At 40.5% G+C, this 18,356-nt stretch overlaps 2 protein-coding genes and 1 long non-coding RNA gene across 5 annotated transcripts in view; 2 read left to right on the top strand and 1 right to left on the bottom strand.

Annotated features, from left to right (window-relative positions):
* Positions 1-18,356, top strand: part of LOC134492532 (uncharacterized) — a 349,089-nt gene that overhangs the window by 11,247 nt on the left and 319,486 nt on the right. The window lies entirely within an intron of this gene.
* SMIM27 (small integral membrane protein 27) lies at positions 522-3,600 on the top strand. 2 transcript variants are annotated; one of them, XR_010067308.1, is made up of 2 exons: positions 522-796; positions 2,780-2,914. XR_010067308.1 is itself a non-coding variant. In XM_063294988.1 (2 exons), the coding sequence occupies exons 1-2, from the start codon at positions 1,216-1,218 to the stop codon at positions 2,888-2,890; spliced, it is 156 nt and encodes a 51-aa protein (XP_063151058.1). In that variant the 5' UTR covers positions 1,187-1,215; the 3' UTR covers positions 2,891-3,600. The 2 variants fall into 2 exon arrangements, 1 of the variants encoding a protein (XP_063151058.1); XM_063294988.1 differs by lacking the exon at positions 522-796 and adding an exon at positions 1,187-1,260 and having other exon boundaries at positions 2,780-3,600.
* Positions 5,837-18,356, bottom strand: part of LOC134491314 (uncharacterized) — a 125,928-nt gene continuing 113,408 nt past the window's right edge. For both annotated transcript variants that reach the window (XM_063294986.1, XM_063294987.1), the window contains exons 12-17: positions 18,069-18,236; positions 16,828-16,917; positions 16,265-16,400; positions 10,054-10,146; positions 6,728-6,772; positions 5,837-6,009 (exon numbers count right to left, since the gene is read on the bottom strand). In XM_063294986.1, the coding sequence (XP_063151056.1) occupies positions 5,930-6,009; positions 6,728-6,772; positions 10,054-10,146; positions 16,265-16,400; positions 16,828-16,917; positions 18,069-18,236 (612 nt within the window). In that variant the 3' untranslated portion in view covers positions 5,837-5,929. The remainder of the gene's footprint in view (positions 6,010-6,727; positions 6,773-10,053; positions 10,147-16,264; positions 16,401-16,827; positions 16,918-18,068; positions 18,237-18,356) is intronic.

Here is an 18,356-nt window from a genome sequence, read left to right as displayed (position 1 = left end):
TTCCCGGTATTTTCTTACCCATAATGATGATCGGTTTATAACTCGATGGACATCAAAGGGGAAAGCAAGACTATTGACTGCACGGTCTTAACGCGTATTTATTCATAATGAATGAATACATAATGAAGACTGGGACTTGATACAAATGTTACTGCTATCTTCTTCCCTCCCCGCTTGCTTATTTATTTATTTATTATTAAATTTGTATGCTGCCCGATTCCCAGCAACTTTGGGCGGTTTACAAAACGTTAAAAAAATTAAAACTAGAAACAAAAACAAACAAAAAGAGCAAAGATACCTACGATAACTAACCCAGATAGGAACAAAGAAAAAGAAAAGGACGCTTCAATCATGCTTGCCAAAGGCCTGGGCAACCTGCTATTTCTTAACCAACCTGCCTGATGAAACTGGGAAATAGAGAATTTGTGTTGCTCTGTAATGCTTCCGTTTCCGTAAAGGGAATTATCGTCCCTAGATGAACTTCGGTGCTGCGGGGGTGGGTGGGTATCCACACTGGCAACAGCCAGGGCTTATTTGGAAGAGGCTCACCCCCATTTGTCTCGGGGTATGAGGTTCTGCCTTGGGATGCAGTGTCATGCCCACGACCTAGGAGGGAGCCCTCAAAAACCCAGTAGAAGTTATTACGAACTCCGATGTTGATACTTAGAATTCGATGAAGGGATAGCTAAAGGCGATACCTATCTTTTGGGATAGCAAAAATTTCAACAGATTTCCACCTCTGCAATGAGTGTGGATAGGATGGTAGCCACGGGCGACCCTGCACACGTATTAGAAAGTAAGTTTCGGACGATCGGGCTAGCTTAAAAAACCCTGTTGTTCTTGGCAAGGTAGGGAAGACCACGGATTAAGACGGACGGAATCAAACAAATGACAGGGCTGTCGTTAGAAGAGCGACATGTTTTTGCTGGAGACTGGCGGCGAACATTTGTCCCTGCAGTTACGAGGAGTCGAACTCGAATAGGCCTCGCCTCATAATCTAATTTCAGGGGATACTGGGCTATCCCCCTCCCTGATATGCATTGGTCACTAATGGACCATCCTGGAATAACTGGCAGCAGGAGGACGAGGGGGACCTGGTTCCCTTAACAAAAATACCCACTCCTCTTCCTTTCCTGCCGCTCCGCTAACGTCACTTCCTGGAGCTTCTTGAGCAAGGGGAGGGGAGGGGAGGGTGGCGAACGGGAGAAGCGGAGGATGGCGCCGGTAAGCCGACGAACCCTTGAATGGCTCTACTCGCTGGTAAGGCAGCGCTGCTTTCTTAGTCTTCCCCTCCCCGCCATCTCTTTTGTTGTTTGAGGGAGCGGGAGACGGTATCTACGCACACAGAAATCTTGGGAGGCCGATTTATGGGGCCAGTCCCGCACACGCTCACGTCAGTGGCGGTGCGGGGTTGCCCCATAAATTCGGTGGGCGCTCTCGCTTTCTCTCAGAGGAATTCCGCCCATATTTACGGTTCAGTTGGACTTGGAAGCGAGTCCCCTTATGTTGTCTGAAGTTAAGTTTCGGGCTTAAATGGCGCCGATGAGCGCCTCTTTCGATGCTCTTCTAGTCTCGTGGACACTTTTAATAAAGGGATCTACCCAGGCGACAGACTGTGTGGTTACCTCCCATGACTGGGCCTCATCCCCGTGCCTTGCCGTTCGACCAAATTTCTAGCTGCACCCTCTTATGATGGTACCCTTTTTAACCCCAATTGCTGTCTATAGGAGACCTGTATCAGGAGTTGAGAGAGCCAGTTCAGTGTGGTGGTTAAGGTACCAGGCTAGAAAGCTGGAGACCTGAGTTCTAGTCCTGCCTTAGGCACAAAGCCAGCTGGGGGACCTTGGGCCAGTCCCTCCCTCTCAGCTCTAGGAAGGAGGCAGGGGCAAACCACTTCTGATAAACCTTGCCAAGAAAACTGCAGAGACTAATCCAGGTAGTTGTGGAGAACTGGACAGGATTGAACAGCCAAAAAAAAAAAAAATCAAAGAGTTTACAGATGTGTCAAACTGTAAATCAGAACCTGAGATTGTAAACTGTAAATCACTACCCCACTTTAGGTCATGGCATCTTGCCTTGCTCCCAACTTTAATCAAAAACTAGGCTTTAATCTTAATCAGATACAGGCTTTAGTTTAGCACCCCCCCCTTTTATTATTTATAATAATGTTGTGTCTTCAAGTCATTCTTCACCCCTCGCTACTGCCTAGAGAAGTACCTGCAGTTTCCTTGGCAACGTTTTCAAAAATGGCTTGCCAGTTCCTCTTGCCTAGGGCTGAGAGTGTGTGACTGGCCCAAGATCACCCAGCTGGCTTCCTGCCTGAGGGAGAACTAGCACTCATGGTCTTCCAGTTTCTTTAGGGTGAGCACATTTTATGTCTGTGTTTACCGGTAAATCTCTGGAGGATTTGAAACTTTATCCACAAACTTTTTTGAATCCCCACTGTCCAACAGTTGCAGTAATTAAAAAGCCTGTCTATCCTTTCAAAGTGGATTGTAAAAAGTAGAACACCTGGAGGAAAAAAAAGTTAGGCGAAAAGACTTGTGAGCTTTGTTCTAGTCTTACCCTAAACATCTAAGATAAGCATGCCCTTTTTGGCTTTATTGTTAGACCAAGTTTACCTATTATTTTAAGCCTCCGATCCTCTTCAGCCCCTGGGTTCTGATAGGTAAATCTCAGATTTGATTAAGTTGGTGGGGATAAAACAAGTGTAGAGAGAGGCTTTATGTATCAAATGTAAGTTTATATTAGGGACCATTTTGTTGCTTTCTTTTCACAGATTCTTCTCACTACTGTATTGCTTTCGTGGGGCTATGTCATTTATGCAACCCGAATAGCAGCCAAATGGCAGCTGAAGGAGGACTATCCCACAGAAGCCAAGAATCTTTGAGGCGTCTCCAGACTAGAATACCACAGAAATACAAAGACATTCTGTAACTCCATAAATAGTAATATTCAAGACCTTGCAGTCTAAGCTAGAGTGGTTGAGCCGCAGTAGTAATACTGAAGCTTCAGAAATACAGATAAAGATAAGAAAACAGCTGCGAAGATCTGATACTCAGTACTGTTAATATATAATTGAGACAATATTCTTGAATATCACTTTGTTTTAAAAGGGGGGGTTACGTTTCTTTCATTAACTGCTTATTTTAATATGGTTCAGAAGGGTAAGGTCAGAAGACTAACTGCAAGCCGAAAGAGTCATTATTATAAAAACATTACTAAATGAGCCAACTGCTTTGTGCAAGAAACTGATTTTAAAGTTAAAAGAACAAGAAAGTTACACTCCTACACAGTGCTTTTAATGGTACAGAAATAAATGCCTGGATATCTATGGAAGGTCTTGGCAAAAATGTGTATGGTAGATCAGAAATCCAGTGAGAATTTGAAGTTAAAGGACTGTTCAAACTATTTAATGCTATTTTGAAGAAAAATCCTCATCACACGAATTCATTTTTCATTATAATAAATATATATGTTGTTGTAAAATATGTCCACTGTACAATGAACTGTCAAAGCCCAAGATTATCTAAGTAGGGACATTTTAAATCAATGGCAATTCATGTAAATTAAAGTGTAACTTTAGTCTTTTTTTCTTTTGTTCACTTCAGTTATCACATGTCAATTAAAGAATTGTTGTTTTAACTGAGTACTTGGTAGTCAATCTGTAATATTTTGAATTTATTCATTTGTCTAATTTTAACTGCAGCTTTTGTAAAATGCAATATAAAATGCAATACACAAAAAGGGGGAGAGAAACCTGCCCCCAAACTACAGACCAATTAAGCTGTTAAGTATAGTCGGTTGTATATCAAATACCTGTATAGCACAGCAACAATTTGCCTTTTGGCCAGGGCATTCTGTTTTACATTCAGCCTTTATCGGGCAGGAAAAAACCTCCAAAACTAATCGAGACTTATAATCAGCATTTTTTGACCCTAGATCCACATTTGATCTGATCTGGAGAGAGAAACTTGGGCATAAATTATAATCAACATCAGCTACTTCTCTTGATATCAAAATTACATGAACCCACATCTTGAGGTTCACTGCAATAGCCAAGGGCACCTGCTAAAAAAAACCCCAAATTTTAGGGGCTAGGCAAGGGTGCATCCTGGCTCCATTATTGTTCATTTTATATATTAATCCACTTGGTGCTTGTTTAGACTATATCATCCACCAAACCTGATAAAAATCTTGGCATACTCTTTTATGCAGATGACAGCTAATTCCCAAACTCCAGTACAGGTAGTCCTTGTTTAGCGACCACAATTGGGACTGGCAACTTGATCATTAAGCAAAGGTTTCACTAAGTGAAACCACGACTGCTTATGATCTTACTTCAGCTTTCCTTTGCTTTACAGACCTACGAAGGTCATAAATGCAAGGATTGGTTGCAAAGTTATTTTTTCATTGCCATAACTGAACAGTCACTGTACAAGGCAGTCACTAAATGAGGACTACCTATAGACTTAAGCTGTATATGCTCTCGCTACCTCCTGTGACAATCTCTTTGCAGATTAATGACAATACCAAAATAATGGTGTTCACTAAAAAACAAGACAGGGTAAATTGGTCACTACATGGACAGTTTAGTTCAAGTAAGCTGCTCTAAATACCTTCAGGTAATTGCCCGTGCAGATTCTAATTCTGCAACAGCTCTCCAGCCTTCCCCAGGATGCCAAGTTTGTTCTTGCTGCACTAATGCTATTGTCAGCAAAAGCTTGTGAGTAGTTCCTTTATGGAATGCCACTTGCTGTCTATTCCAACTTCTCAAAGGTTGAGCCTATTCAATCCAAGTTCCTGAAAAATACTCTTCAAATGCCTCAGTGTGGGCAAATCCTAGTGCTGCTTGTCATATGGAAGCTGAAGCCAGTGCACTGGTTAATATTTCTGAATTTGGGTGGAGCTTCTTACTTTCCCACTAGGCTCACCTATACATATTACCTGACCCCTGTCTCTTGAAATGAACAAATGGCTGGAGGAATAGCTGCACCACAGTGACTTCTCTCATGCACTAACAACAGTGGGGAATAACTTGGCTTGGAAGAATATCAGAAAATGATTATCTGATAAGGAAATTGAGCCCGGCTTCGTTCCTACGGATGTCTTCTTGGGAAACCAAGTTACTAGTCATATGCCTGCCAGATACCTTAATCTGATCCCCATCCCAAAATTCCAAAGCACTCAGATACGTATTCCGTAATGCTCTGCAAACTGCAGCCCTGGAAAGGAGATTCCAGAAAATCCTATATAATTCCTTTACCACTGTAAGTCAGGAGCCACTGGGACAATACACAACATGCTTTTTATTACCAATTGTATCAAGATCTGCAACGCAGATTTATCATGTCTTCATCAATGCAATAACCAGGACATAATCTCAATCATCTTTTAGTTGATGAACTCTTTCATCAAATTTTGCTTAATAGCTGTCAGGAGTCAAGAGGACCTTATTAGACTTAACTTTCTACAAGCTTAATAATAACGGTAACTGTTAACCCTCCTGTTTATCTGTTCCGGATGTATTTATCATTAATGACTGAAGCCTTAGTGTGACTACCCTGAGGGTTCAGAGTGGTTTACCTGAACTAGGAAAGTTTAATTTTTTTTGGCTGTTATGTTCACCTTAACCCTTTTATTCCATTTTGTTTTATTTATCTTTTCATCTTATTTTTATGATGTATGTTATGTAAGGCCTATCAATAACCGAAATAAAGTACTTTGATGTTGGATTCAGGATCTATTCATGATCAGTGACCACACTAGGGACCATCCCAGCATAGATTGCCTCCCACATACCCTCAAATTACTCAATAATCGTTAAGTCTCTTACTGTCCATTTTGAATTATACATTCATTGGTAGAGGAAACAATAAAAGAAGCTTTTTAGTTTTTCAATTTTTCAGGTCCTTTAGCTTCTCAGTCCTCACACATTGGTAATTCTGGTATTTCTCCTGCTGCTGGTGGCGGCACCGATGGAATTACTTCTTCCTCCATTTTGTCTCCCTAACAAATTTAAAAAAAAAGTCAAGAAATGCAAATATTTTAAAGACAACATGCATTAAGTACCTCCATGATTTTTCAGAGGAAGATTTGGTACTATTTATGCACAATTTATACAAGAGGTATTTTTCTTAACTTAGGAATTCTAAGTATATGACGGATTGGTGTGGAGTTAGCCACAATAATTTTGTATTGCCATAAAAATAGAAATCTTTACAGGTCATAGGAATAAATGTCCACTTCAAACTTGAATTTGTAACGAGTTCAGTATTCTAGAAGAGAAATGGCTGCTCTGGAAAACATTCTGAAGCCATGCAAACAACAAAGCAACATACCCACTGTTTTCAGGGAACATTTTTGTGTTCCTTTTCTAATTTAGTAGATGCTTCTGATTGAGGAAGTGGTTAAAAGCACTAGAAACCAGGAGACCGTGAGTTCTAGTCCCGCCTTAGGCACAAAGCCAGCTGGGGGACCTTGGGCCAGGCACTCTCTCTCAGCCCTAGGAAGGAGGCAAGGGCAAACCACTTCTGAAAATCCTTGCCAAGAAAACTGCAGGGACTAGTCCAGGCAGTCGCCAGGAGTCAAGACTGACTTGAAGGCAAAAATTAACTGAAATAAAATAAAAAATAAGCCTAGGTTTTCCTTATCTACAATCATAGATTGCTTTATTATTATTTTTTTACACAAATAGATGTTAGGAATAGAAATGAAGACAACTTACTGGAAATATTGCAGGTTTTCTTTGAACAATACCATAGGGAATAGGCTGTAAATGAAAAGAGCAGAATGATTCTGAAGAAAGTGATCATTTTGGAAGTTGTTTGGAATTTATCAGATAGACTTTCCCATCTTGGTATCTTTTCAATTCCTTGTAGTATGGAATCATTTTAGCACACTTGATCTCATTGGGTTCTCAGCAAAACCCTCTGAAGCCAAATAAACCAGAACATGGCGACTTTCATGAACAGGAAGAACTCATTTTTATTGTGCTTCTGGAAAATACTGTTATCAGTTTCTTGTTTGTGCATGATAGCACATGAGTGAATAAAATGGTTTATTAATAGCAAAAGAACCAAAATATTTCCCAAATTACACAACTGCTTAATAAACATATTACCAGTACAGTTAAATGGTGGTATCAGGGGGGTAGTAGTGGTGCTGGTAAAAGAACAGACTGGACAGAAAGAGAGCTGGAAGATAGCTGAAGGCCTTGCCTACAGGCAAAGTGATGCTTGCAGTGTTGAAGTTCATCACGCTAAAGTTCTATTTCACAGGTTTCAAAGGAAGACCTAAGCCAGCACAGATCACTGCAGCAACATCCATACATTGTTGATGCAAAGTGTTTTGTTGGATTTTTTTTTCATTTAAAATTTTGCATTTTGCTGCAGAGCTGGGACCAAATCCAACAAGCAACTACATTTTAGAACCTTAGTCCTGTCAACAAATATAATTTGATTAAAAGGGGGCACAAACAAACCACATATAAAACAGTATATGGTTATATAACACATTAAGCCAACATTCACTGTGTTTGTGTGTGTGTGTTAACGTTCATGAGCTGGAAAGGGCTAAAAAACCACTGAATTTGGCCTCCATCCATCTATGGTCAGACAAATAGCGTATGATGAGGAAAGTGCAATGCCCCTGTGTAGAGAATTGGGAAGATGACCTTGAAGAAAATAGGCAAGAACCATTATAAAAGGAAAGGGGGCTGAAAGATTCCTTAAGTCCTAGGAAACAAGATAGTATTCAGAAGAGACTTGGGCAGGCTCCTCCCTGATTCACTGGGATATACTGTAAGAGGGAGGGGAAGAAAAGCACAATCAGGCTTGCAAGGTTCTGTTATTCTAGCCTATCTCAATAAAGAATAGCTCTAATCTTTCTGTGGAATCAGTTTCCTAATTAGGTCTACTCTGAAGGACACACTGTCATTCTTCCCAGGAGTGGTTATCCAACAGAAATTCAGCCCAAGAGCAAAATGTACAATGCTCTGGTAGATCACAGAGAACCCCAGGGATCTGCTGGCCACTCTTGCTTTGTCTGATGTCAATGTTCATAAATCTACTATAAGGAAAATTCTGAGTAAGAATGCTGTGCACTGGAGGAAACCACTACTCTCCAAAAAGCAGACTCCCTACCCCAGCACCCTCCGCCTGTCTCAAGTCTGCCAAAGGCCACATGGATGATCTAGCAGGCTATTGGAACAATGTCTTGTGGACAGATGAGGGGAAAGCAGAACTGCTAGGTATTAACGAAAAACACTGTATTTGGGGGGGGGGGGAGGAAATACTGCATTCCAACAAAAGAGCTTCACCCCAACCATGAAATATGATGGTGGGATTAGCATGGCTTGGGGCAGCTTTGTGGCCTCAGGACCCAAATTGTTCACAATTATTGAGGGAACAATGGACAATTTGCAGCTGATATAAAGCTAGGATACGTTACCCAAAATGGCTAATACTCGGGGGGGGGGAGAATCAAAAAGACTTAGGCTAGAACAGTAGGTAGAAACACACAGAATGAAATCTAACAGGAAGAAATGTAATGCGTCTAGGTAAGAAAAATGAAAGAAACACATACAGGATGGTGAAAATCTTGCTCAAGAACAGCACATGTAAGGAGGACTTGGGCATACTAGTGGATCACAAGCTCAACATGTCCCAACAGTCTAATGCAGCTGCAAAAAAAGGCCAACAGTATCTCGAGGAGCATCAGAGTCCTGATCAAAGAAAGTAATTATCCCACTCTACTCTGCCTTAGTCAGGCCTCACCTGGAGTATAGTGTTCAGTCCTGCACATCATCTATCGGGGATGATGTAGTAAATGCTGCAGCGTGCAGGGGGTTGGATTTGATGACCTCTTAGGTCACTTCCAACTCTGTGCTGAGCTCCGTGCTGATTTCAAACAAATGCTACATGAAACTACTCAAGCTATTTTGCAAGATGTCCAGGATACACATGTGGGAAATGTATCAATTGGTTGGGGATTTTCTGAAAGGAGAGGAAGAGATTTATCAAGAAGGAGGCATTTTTCTTGAGAATCTTGAAGGTGAAGAAATAACAGCTGATGATTATATGCTGCTCATGAAAGAATTACAATTTGACTTGCAAGTTAAGGACTGGTTTGTCTGTCTCAGAGTTTGTTTTGGGAATGAGATAATTCTGTTATGTGGGAAACTTTCTGCTGATTTTTTAAGGTGAGCACTTGGATTCTTTGATTTATTTATAAAAAATGTCCTGTGTATAATATGGAGACAAATAAATGTTCTGATTTATTTTGAGGCAGGATAAGAAATTAAATTAAGTATGTGGATTGATTTCAAGGCTGTATGATTCTATTTTTTTTGTAATGATTCAAAGTTTGTTTGATTTCTTTAAGGTTTAATAGAGGCAAGACTGTTATAGTAGTAGTAAGCATAAAAGTAGATAGTTTCAATGTGTTTAAAAAATGTTTTTATAATTTGATGGTTAATATAGTGGCCAGAAATATATAGAATAGTGGTAGGAATGAAACATTTCTTAATTGGTTTTCTATGGGGGGGATTGATTCAGAGGTTTATATATCTGTTTATTTTTCTTTATATATAAGGGGAAGAAGCAATTGCTTTTACTGATTTTTATAATGCCTATGGGATGATTTATAGAAATAATATGATATTGGTTAAATTTACAGTAAGGGACTAATTATGGAAACTGCTGTATATTCTTGTTGTTGAAAGTTGGATGTCATCTTATAATTTCTCTCAAAAAAATCTTTTTTCTTTTTCTGTTTTTTCGCTTTTTCTTTTTGTAGTGTTTTTTTTTTGCTTTTTTGTAGTTTTTGTCTTTGTTCTAAATTTAATAAAGCTTTTATTAAAAAAAAGAAAGAACTCTGTTGTGTCTCAGAAGCTAAAAAAGAAGGCACATCCCAGCACTTAATACAGAGGAGAAAAGTGAAACCTTAACATTTCTTAAGTCTAGCTTCCTAACACAGGAAAAAGAGTATGTTATTGGAATTATATCACCAAAAAGATGTATAACATACAAACATAAATACATATATACATACCTTGATATGATATTTGACAATATAATGGGCAAGCCAGAGAGGAACAAAAACGTGAACTAAAGTAAATTTTCCAGCCTTGTAGATATTGAATACCTAAAAAATAATTTTTAAAATTAGTTCTCCACAACTTGATATATTTATATAAATACAACTTTATTGGATTTTTTGAAACTCAAAAATTATGCTTAATATCTTGAGTTCTTTGTATGTCACAGCAAACTATGGTACAATGTGGTAATAATAAATCTCCTTTGCTTTCTGGAACAGCCTCAAGGATAACAGAAATTTGTGCTTACATGTTTATTTTATCCTGCACTAAACTATAGTTTTATGCATAACTGGTTGCAACAAGCCAGCTTTAATCTATAAAACCAATTCATTTCAAACAAATAAGTTATCAAAAATCAATTTGTTGGATGCTGACAGGAAAGTTCACAAAAAATGGAAGAAAAGCTTCCAAGCACTTCCCACCATGCTGAGAAATAAAGGTGCCTTAAAGCATTAGGTTATCTCAGAGCCTTTATATAAATTTACTTTATCTCCAAATTAAGCACTCTTGGATAGTAACAAAGTTCCTTCATCAGAAAGAAATTTATGAAAAACAGTTTGTTTTGTTCTCCAAATGTAGGAAATTCCAGTTATATTACAGAAACACATCACCCAGGCTTCACTTCCTTTGTGGAGCAGCTGTGCTTTTTAAACACATTCTACCATTTCAACAAATCTAAGAGTTTCTATGGCAGTTGTAAATTAGTTTCTCAGGTATTCCTGGGTTTCAATAGAGTTACTCCAAACATATACATCACATATGCATTAAAGATCCTTGGTTGTTATTTCAGCCCTACTGTGGTCCTAAATAATCAGGTTAAGCATCTTTTTCTTTGCAAAGAATAGCACTGGAGATTATAGAATATGAAGTTAATGGCTGTGATTTCCCTTTGTACTTTATTCTTTAATCTCTATTTTTTTCTATTTTATTGTATTTTTATTCTATCTTGTTTGCATCGTGAGCTGCCCAGAATCCATCTGGAATTGGGTACTATCCAAATCCAACCCAATCAATAAAGGTAAATAAACAAAGCCAAGGAAGATTTGAATTGCTAAGGAAATTTACATATTTTATTATGGGCAAGCTTAGATATCATTACAGTTACCTCAGCACACTTTTCAAACTTAAAAAAAGTTAGCTTTCTTGGAGAGCTGTGGGGCCAAATGACCTATATATTCCATACTGCTATCATAAAAAGGCACTAATAATTATTACAGACGCATCCTTAAGCAAGATGTCCAGGATGTGGGTCAGTGTGAGTATCAAACAACACAATCTTATACGTCTGCTAGGTAGTGCTTGTTGCGACTCACACCTAGGCAAACAGGGGCTTTCTACCTTTAATCCCAAGAACGTGCAGGGGGTTGCAACCTTAACCGATCAAAACTACATCCCACCAGAATGAGATGGCTCCTTGCTTTGCTTCGGAGCACCCTCCTCGGAGCCGATGCCCGGGCCAGGTGCTGGACTACAACCCCCATCACCACTCTGCCCCGTGCCCAGAAGGCAGCTCCCAGGCTAGCCTGGCCGAAGTCACCCCGCCTTCGCCTCGAACTTCACCTGTCTCTTCCAGAACCTCTCGGGCTGAAGAAAGCGCTCCCAGAACCCTTCCACCCACCCGACCTTCCGCGGGGGAAGGACCGGTTCCCGGGGACTCAGCTCCTGGTCTTTGAGCCAGCGGCGCCGGAGCTCGCGCAGCTGCTGGCGCCGAAGCTTCTCCTCCGGAGTGTATCCGATCACCTCCTCGGGGACATCTCTGGGCTGTAGCCCTGAGCCCCGCGACATCTTCGCAGACGCTCGTCCAGGTCACTCCTGACACCCAGACGTCCCTACGCCTGCGCGACCTTACCGCGGAAGGACAATCCTGGGAGGGAGGGGAGGACGTCACTTCCGAGTTGCGTTCGCACCCATAGAGATAGGACTGAAGACGAAGTCAGCCACAATACGAAATGGAAGCTGCTTCCGGTTTTATCGCTTGCCTATAGCTATTCCTATCTCTACGTTCTTTCTCATGATTTCCAGGGTCTGGAGTACGGCGACCTTCGAGGCGCGTTGAACCCTCTTCTTAGTTTTAAAGCGAATGCCGTTTCCCCCCCTTTTCTCCCAAGCAATAGCTTGAATGCCTCTTTCATATGCGAAGGAGTGATTCAATATAAATATAAACTTATATATTTATATTAAATATATTAAATATATTTATATATAATTATAATTATATAATCATAATTTATATATATATAAAAATGCAATTAATATTTCTTATAATATCATCAGGATGCCTGATCTGTCCGATCTGCAGCATGTCGAGTCAACCCTGCTGAGTACCACGGGGCTTGTTCCGTGTAAGAATTGATCCAGAATGCAACTGTAACAAACGGGGCCCCAAAGAGGTGCTACCTATTGTCACTATACCTCCACAGGGGACAGCGCTTAGCCTACATTGCCTAAATTAAGCAGTACCAGGGATAGCTTGCATTTGTATGGGAAATCTCAGGGCTGCAGGCTATTTATTTGTGCAATTTATCTGCCTGAATGCTAGTAAGACTATTACATGCCCAGATATTAACTAGCCAAGAAAATTGTAAAACATTACAAAGGCAATAGCAAACCCTTTCTTCTGTTGCCAAGAAACTTGCATGATTGTGGTGTCACCAGGAATTAAACTGGAAAAGGGTTTTGGCCTTTTATGTAGTCACCACACTTGGGTGCATCTGCAAATTTACTGCAAATGTGGGTAATCTGAGGCTCCAGGAACACATTCCAGTTTTCAGGATGGTTCCTGGAGCCACTTCCAACCACAATGGTTGAAAATTGGTAGAACAGAAATTGTAGTGAAGGTCCTAAAATAGTTGGTCTCTTCGACACACAGGGGACATGCTATACCTCTGAGTTCCCACTACCTCTTGGAGGGCCATATAAATGGAATCAATCAACTTTGAGAGAAAGCCTTTCATTGGCTGCTTCAGAGGAAATCCACATTTTTAGCACTTCCTCTGGAGACGTGGGGCTGGCCTTTCTCTTGGCAAGAATTCCTTTCTTGTTCTACCTTTTGGCTTCTTGTCCTCCAAACACAAGGTAACATAGTAGGTTGCCACCAAATCCACATTCATTTTTTAAAATTTTAAAATTTTATTTATTTTTATCCTGCCTTTATTATTTTTATAAATAAGGCAGTGAACAGACCTAGTACTCCTTCCTCCTGTTTTGCCCACAACAACAACCCTGTGAGGTGAGTTGGGCTGAGAGAGAGTGACCGGCCCAAGGTCACCCAGCCGGCTTTCATGCCTAAGGCGGGACTAGAACTCACGGACTCCTGGTTTCTGGCCTGGTGCCTTAACCACTACACCAAACTGGCTCTCTTGGGCACCTGGGAGGGCAGGAGGGACAAACAATGATTTTTAAAGATTTTTTTTAATCCCACCTTTATTATTTTTATAAATAACTCAAGGCAGCGGGCATACCTCATACTCCTTCCTCCTCCTATTTTCCCCACAACAATAACCCTGTAAGGTGAGTTGGGCTTAGAGAGTGACTGGCCCAAGGTCACCCAGCTGGCTTTTATGCCAAAGGCAGGACTAGAACACAACATGACATCATCATGCAAATGACCCTACTGAGATGTCCTAACACAATTGCATCATTGCATCATTTGCATAATGATATCATTAGCAGGTGCCATATTGGCACCATTGTGGCTTGTTATAGGCATATATTTACTTACTTGCTTATTATTCAGTTCTGATGCTACCCAGCTCCAACCAACTGTGGGCAGCTCACAAAGTAAAAAAAAATAACAAGTAAATAAGAATACAATAAAAACTAATCCAAAAAATTACAAAACAATCACAAAATGGCAATCCAGACAATCAACCAATCTAGTCTACCCCAAAACCTGGAAAAATAGCCAGGTTTTCAAGGTCTTCTGGGACGCCATCAGGGTGGGAGCCATCTGGATCATGGGGCAACCGCATTTCATTATTTTAGTGTGATTGGAGGTGTGTCTTTGGAGCTCCTCCATGCTGTTACCAAGGTTTTTTTCCCTTCACCATGAAAGCAAACACAGAAAATAACAGTGCGTTGGGGGGTGAGCACTACTGGAGTGTCCTCTCGCTGGATAACTGGATGCTGTTTCCTTCCCCTTCTTCATTTTCAGCCCAAGGAACAGCAGGAAGGATACTTGCTGTGCAACACAATTGTGTTTCTGAGGGTTTGCCTAATAAAAAGTGTGGACCCACCTCAGAATGAATGAATGAATGAATGAATGAATGAATGAATGAATGAATGAATGAATGAATAAATAAATAAATAAATACACACACACACACACACACACACACACAAAGCCTCACCCATATGAACAATAGTACTGTGTACTCTGCAGTATCATCTTACCTACTGTGGCATTCACCCTCCCCAAAATATTATGTGTCGCCTCCATCCATCGAAAGGTTGCCCCCCCCACTGGCCCCCCCATATTGTGCAATGAGATACTAAAGGCATCAGGAAGGTGGAGATTTTGTTTGAAATACAAATACATAAATAAAAGGGCGAATAATATTCTTAGCCAATTAAACCTTAGTTCTGACAATTTAAATCTATCTTGAATCTCTGCTAGCTTCTGTGTTTTGTGGCTAGCTGTGTTTTGCAGCAGCAAACAGCAGGATAAGTTGTATAAATCATGGCTTGGAGATACGACAAAGCCAGCGTGATAGCGACTGGATACAACTGCAGTTGCTAGCTTGTTCTGGGGCTGCTATCAATAGCTTCTGAAGAACCCAGGCACTGTGAAAACTATTCAGAGGATCAGTTAGTTGTGATCATGAATGTTGTTACAAGATGGAACATTTGGAAAGGAGAATGCTAAAAGACCTAAATGAACTGTAAAAGTTCCCTTCTTTACTCTGGCAAAGTTTTCATATATCTCCTTTGTTGGGGAAATTAAAGATAAATGATACATGAGAATGAGAACAATTTTAGGAGAAGCACATGTCATTCTCCTGATTGAGGATATGGTATCTGAAAGAAATGGAGGGAGGGAAAGAAAGAAATTTCAGATAGAGTCTAAGGAAGGATAGAAACTTGAGTTTGGCCTTTGTAAGTGAGACATTTAATTGCTAAGTGTTGCTGTATGATACAGAAACAATGGATTTTGGCTGTCTCTTTGAGGTGTTACAATTCTGTGTCTATTTATGTTCAAGGTCAACTTATAGAGATGTAAATTAACACAAATATTTTTAAATGCCATTAAGCTTTCCAAAGAAACTACTCCTCTGGAACTCTCCTCTGTTTGGAGAGATGGAGAGACATTTGTTGTGTCACAGAGAAACAGAGGAGAAGGGCAACTTTTAGAGAGCACATGCTGTATGACAAGGAATGTCACACTCTGAGAAAACAATGATCTGCCTAGGATGAAATGACATCTCCTCTTCTGTGATCAGATCATTCAGTTTATCTGCACAGAACAGTTTTTCTCCAAACACAGAGAAACAGTGAACTGCTGAGGAAAGAAAATCACAATTTCTCCTCCTTCACAGCCAGACTCTAAGCAGCATATGTGGGCTGCACGGTTGAGTTCATTAGGGCTTTACTTGTAAGTGGTACACTAGGATTGTGCTGCTGGTTATGTCCACTTGGGGGACAACACCGATCAGATAAACAGTAAAACATCTGAAAGCAGTAATCTTACTTCCATCAAGCCATCAAAAAGAGGAGAAGCATTCTAGAATTAATCTGCAGCTGGTAAATCTCAGAATATATTTCAAGGTCATATTTGAGAAGTCTCTCTCTCCACCCCCACCCCCAGTGCATTTGCCTCTATACACTATAATCTGAACAGAAAAATTTATTGGAAGATCACCTCCAGTCATCTGTGTATGTCTTTCTCTTTCTGAGAGATTGGACAGATCAAAAGTATTCACGCAACTAAGATTGGTTTTTCAACTCCATGCCTTTGTGTTGATCTAACTGAACTTTCAACTGAATGTGTGTGAACAAATCCTGTTAGTCAGATTTTAAATAACCTGGCATAATTGGTATTTCCTCAGATTTCCCTCCCCATCCTCCCCTGGGAAAAGGTAGAACAAGTTCTGTGTGTTCTTTACACCTTGCTCAGTATAAGTGTTCATATTCCTGTTTTCCTTTATTCATCTTGCAAGATTTCACCTCCTGCCTTGATCCAAAAGTTCATATTGACCATCTTTCCATGCACCCTGACTCGATAAATGCAGGTGAACTCTGGATTTCCCCAGTTGCTCTGCACCTTGAATTTGATATACTGGAACTCCTTTTTTTGTTCATTCTGAAATGTAGATGAGGAAAAAGAAAACATAATAAAAAGCAATAAAGCTGCAGTCGTCATCCTGAATGACTCTAGCAATTTGACAGAAGGGTGCAAAGCCTATATTTCTGCAGGCCTGTTTCCCACACACTGTTATAACTGCTTTGGGATTGCTGTCCATCAGAAAGGAAGTAGTTTTTGGACTCCCATCAGCTCCCATTAGTATGGTGAACTGCCACAGATTATCTAAGTTACATTCCCTCAGGAGAGGCATAAGTTTTCCAGCTCCAGGCTAATCCATTCCTTAAAATATTGAAATAAAAGTGGTCTGATTTTCAGGAGATAGGGCAGAACTTGCTCTTACACTCAAAGAGAAGTTCCCTCTGAACAGCTCAGCCCAACAAAGCCTCTTCACTTTGCTACCCCACCACTCTCATTTCTAGTTTACCTGCAGTTGGAATGTCTGAATGCCTTCTTTCTCAATATCATACATGAATGTTCCCAGTGGAATCTCCTCTTTTGTTTCATCATTTAGCCCCTAGAATTGAAGGGAGGGAATCAGTGACTGCTCACAGAGGTTTCAAACAAAGAGTAGAATGCTGTATCAGTGGCCTTGAAGTACAACCTAGGAATGATTCTTGGTCAAGACAGCCAGGTCAATGCAGAAGTAAAACAATTACACCTTGAGTCTTGTCTGGGGCAGGCAATCTTTTAATGCTGATGGGGAAATACTTTACATGGGGAGGGGCAGAAAGCTACATAGAGTGGTGCGATGAATATATTTTTCCACCTGGCTTTTGAGGGGGCTTTCAAGATCTTTGTTTTTAATATGATGTTATGATGCCTATGTTAGGGTTTATGTTAGAAAGCCACGCTTCTGATTTTTAGCAATTCTGGTGTACTGATCTGGAAATTGATATTCTCAGGAAAAGCTGGAAGATAAACAGACAGAAGTCTTGTCCATTTCACCCTCCTCCCATATATTCCAAATCACTGTGCTGTACAGGGATTGCAGTGCAGGCAGACAGCAGCCATGACAGTCAACCACTGGAAGTATCCCATGCAGTAGGCAAAATGGCGTTGGAGTAGGCAAAATGGCATTGTCCCTGCCCAGAGTAATAAAACCCATTTAGCCCATTAGTTCAATTACATTTATTTAATTGATACATCTAAATTAAAGTATCTACAATAGGCTGCTATCTGGCCTCTATTACTGGCTTGTCCAGCCTCTACTGATAGGTTACCAGTCCAAACCCTGGAAAAGCTGGCAGTGTGTCATGTGCTAATCCCTTCACCAGGTGATTGTCAGAGGAAACAATATATTGCATATCTGGAATTAATTAATTAATATTTTATTAGATTTGTATCCCACTTTTATTTGTTACAACTTAAGGCATGAACATAATGCTCCCACCTCCTATTTTCCCCAAGAACTTTGTGAGATGAGTTGGGCTGAGACAGAATGACTGGCCCAAAGTCACCCAGCTGGCTTCTGTGTGCAAGGGAGGACTAGAACTTGGACCCCTGGTTTTTAATCCACCACCTTAACCCCTATACCATACTGGCTCCATGTCAGATCTACAGTGTATCAAGGGCTTAGTAGCCCTACTGCTTCCTAAATTAGAGCTCCTTTAATGCATCTTAGAGGTGAGGTCTGTATAAGCAAAGATAGGTCAAAGCAGTACTCACATAAACCGAAAAATCCTTTAAGGCGCTTGTGACTCTGTTCGAAGGAGCAATTGCTTTGGAGATGTGCTGAACTGTCACGGCTGTGGGCTGGATTTTTTCAGGCAGGATAATTACCACTTGGCCCTCAGACCCTTGGAATGCCCAGCAGTTTCCAGGCTGAACATCTGGCTGGTAACAGGAGGCAATTCACATAAATAAAATGTTCCACAGATACAGTTTGAATTCAGGCCCTGCGGGTTGGCTTTTATGAGTGGGTACAATGACTACTGGAGTTTTTCCAAGGGTGTG

This window comes from Candoia aspera, chromosome 2 (genome assembly GCF_035149785.1).
Source record: "Candoia aspera isolate rCanAsp1 chromosome 2, rCanAsp1.hap2, whole genome shotgun sequence".
In the NCBI taxonomy this organism is placed as follows: domain Eukaryota; kingdom Metazoa; phylum Chordata; class Lepidosauria; order Squamata; family Boidae; genus Candoia; species Candoia aspera.
The sequence above is the reverse complement of the archived record's forward strand: the minus strand, read 5'-3'. Positions and strand labels throughout refer to the sequence as shown.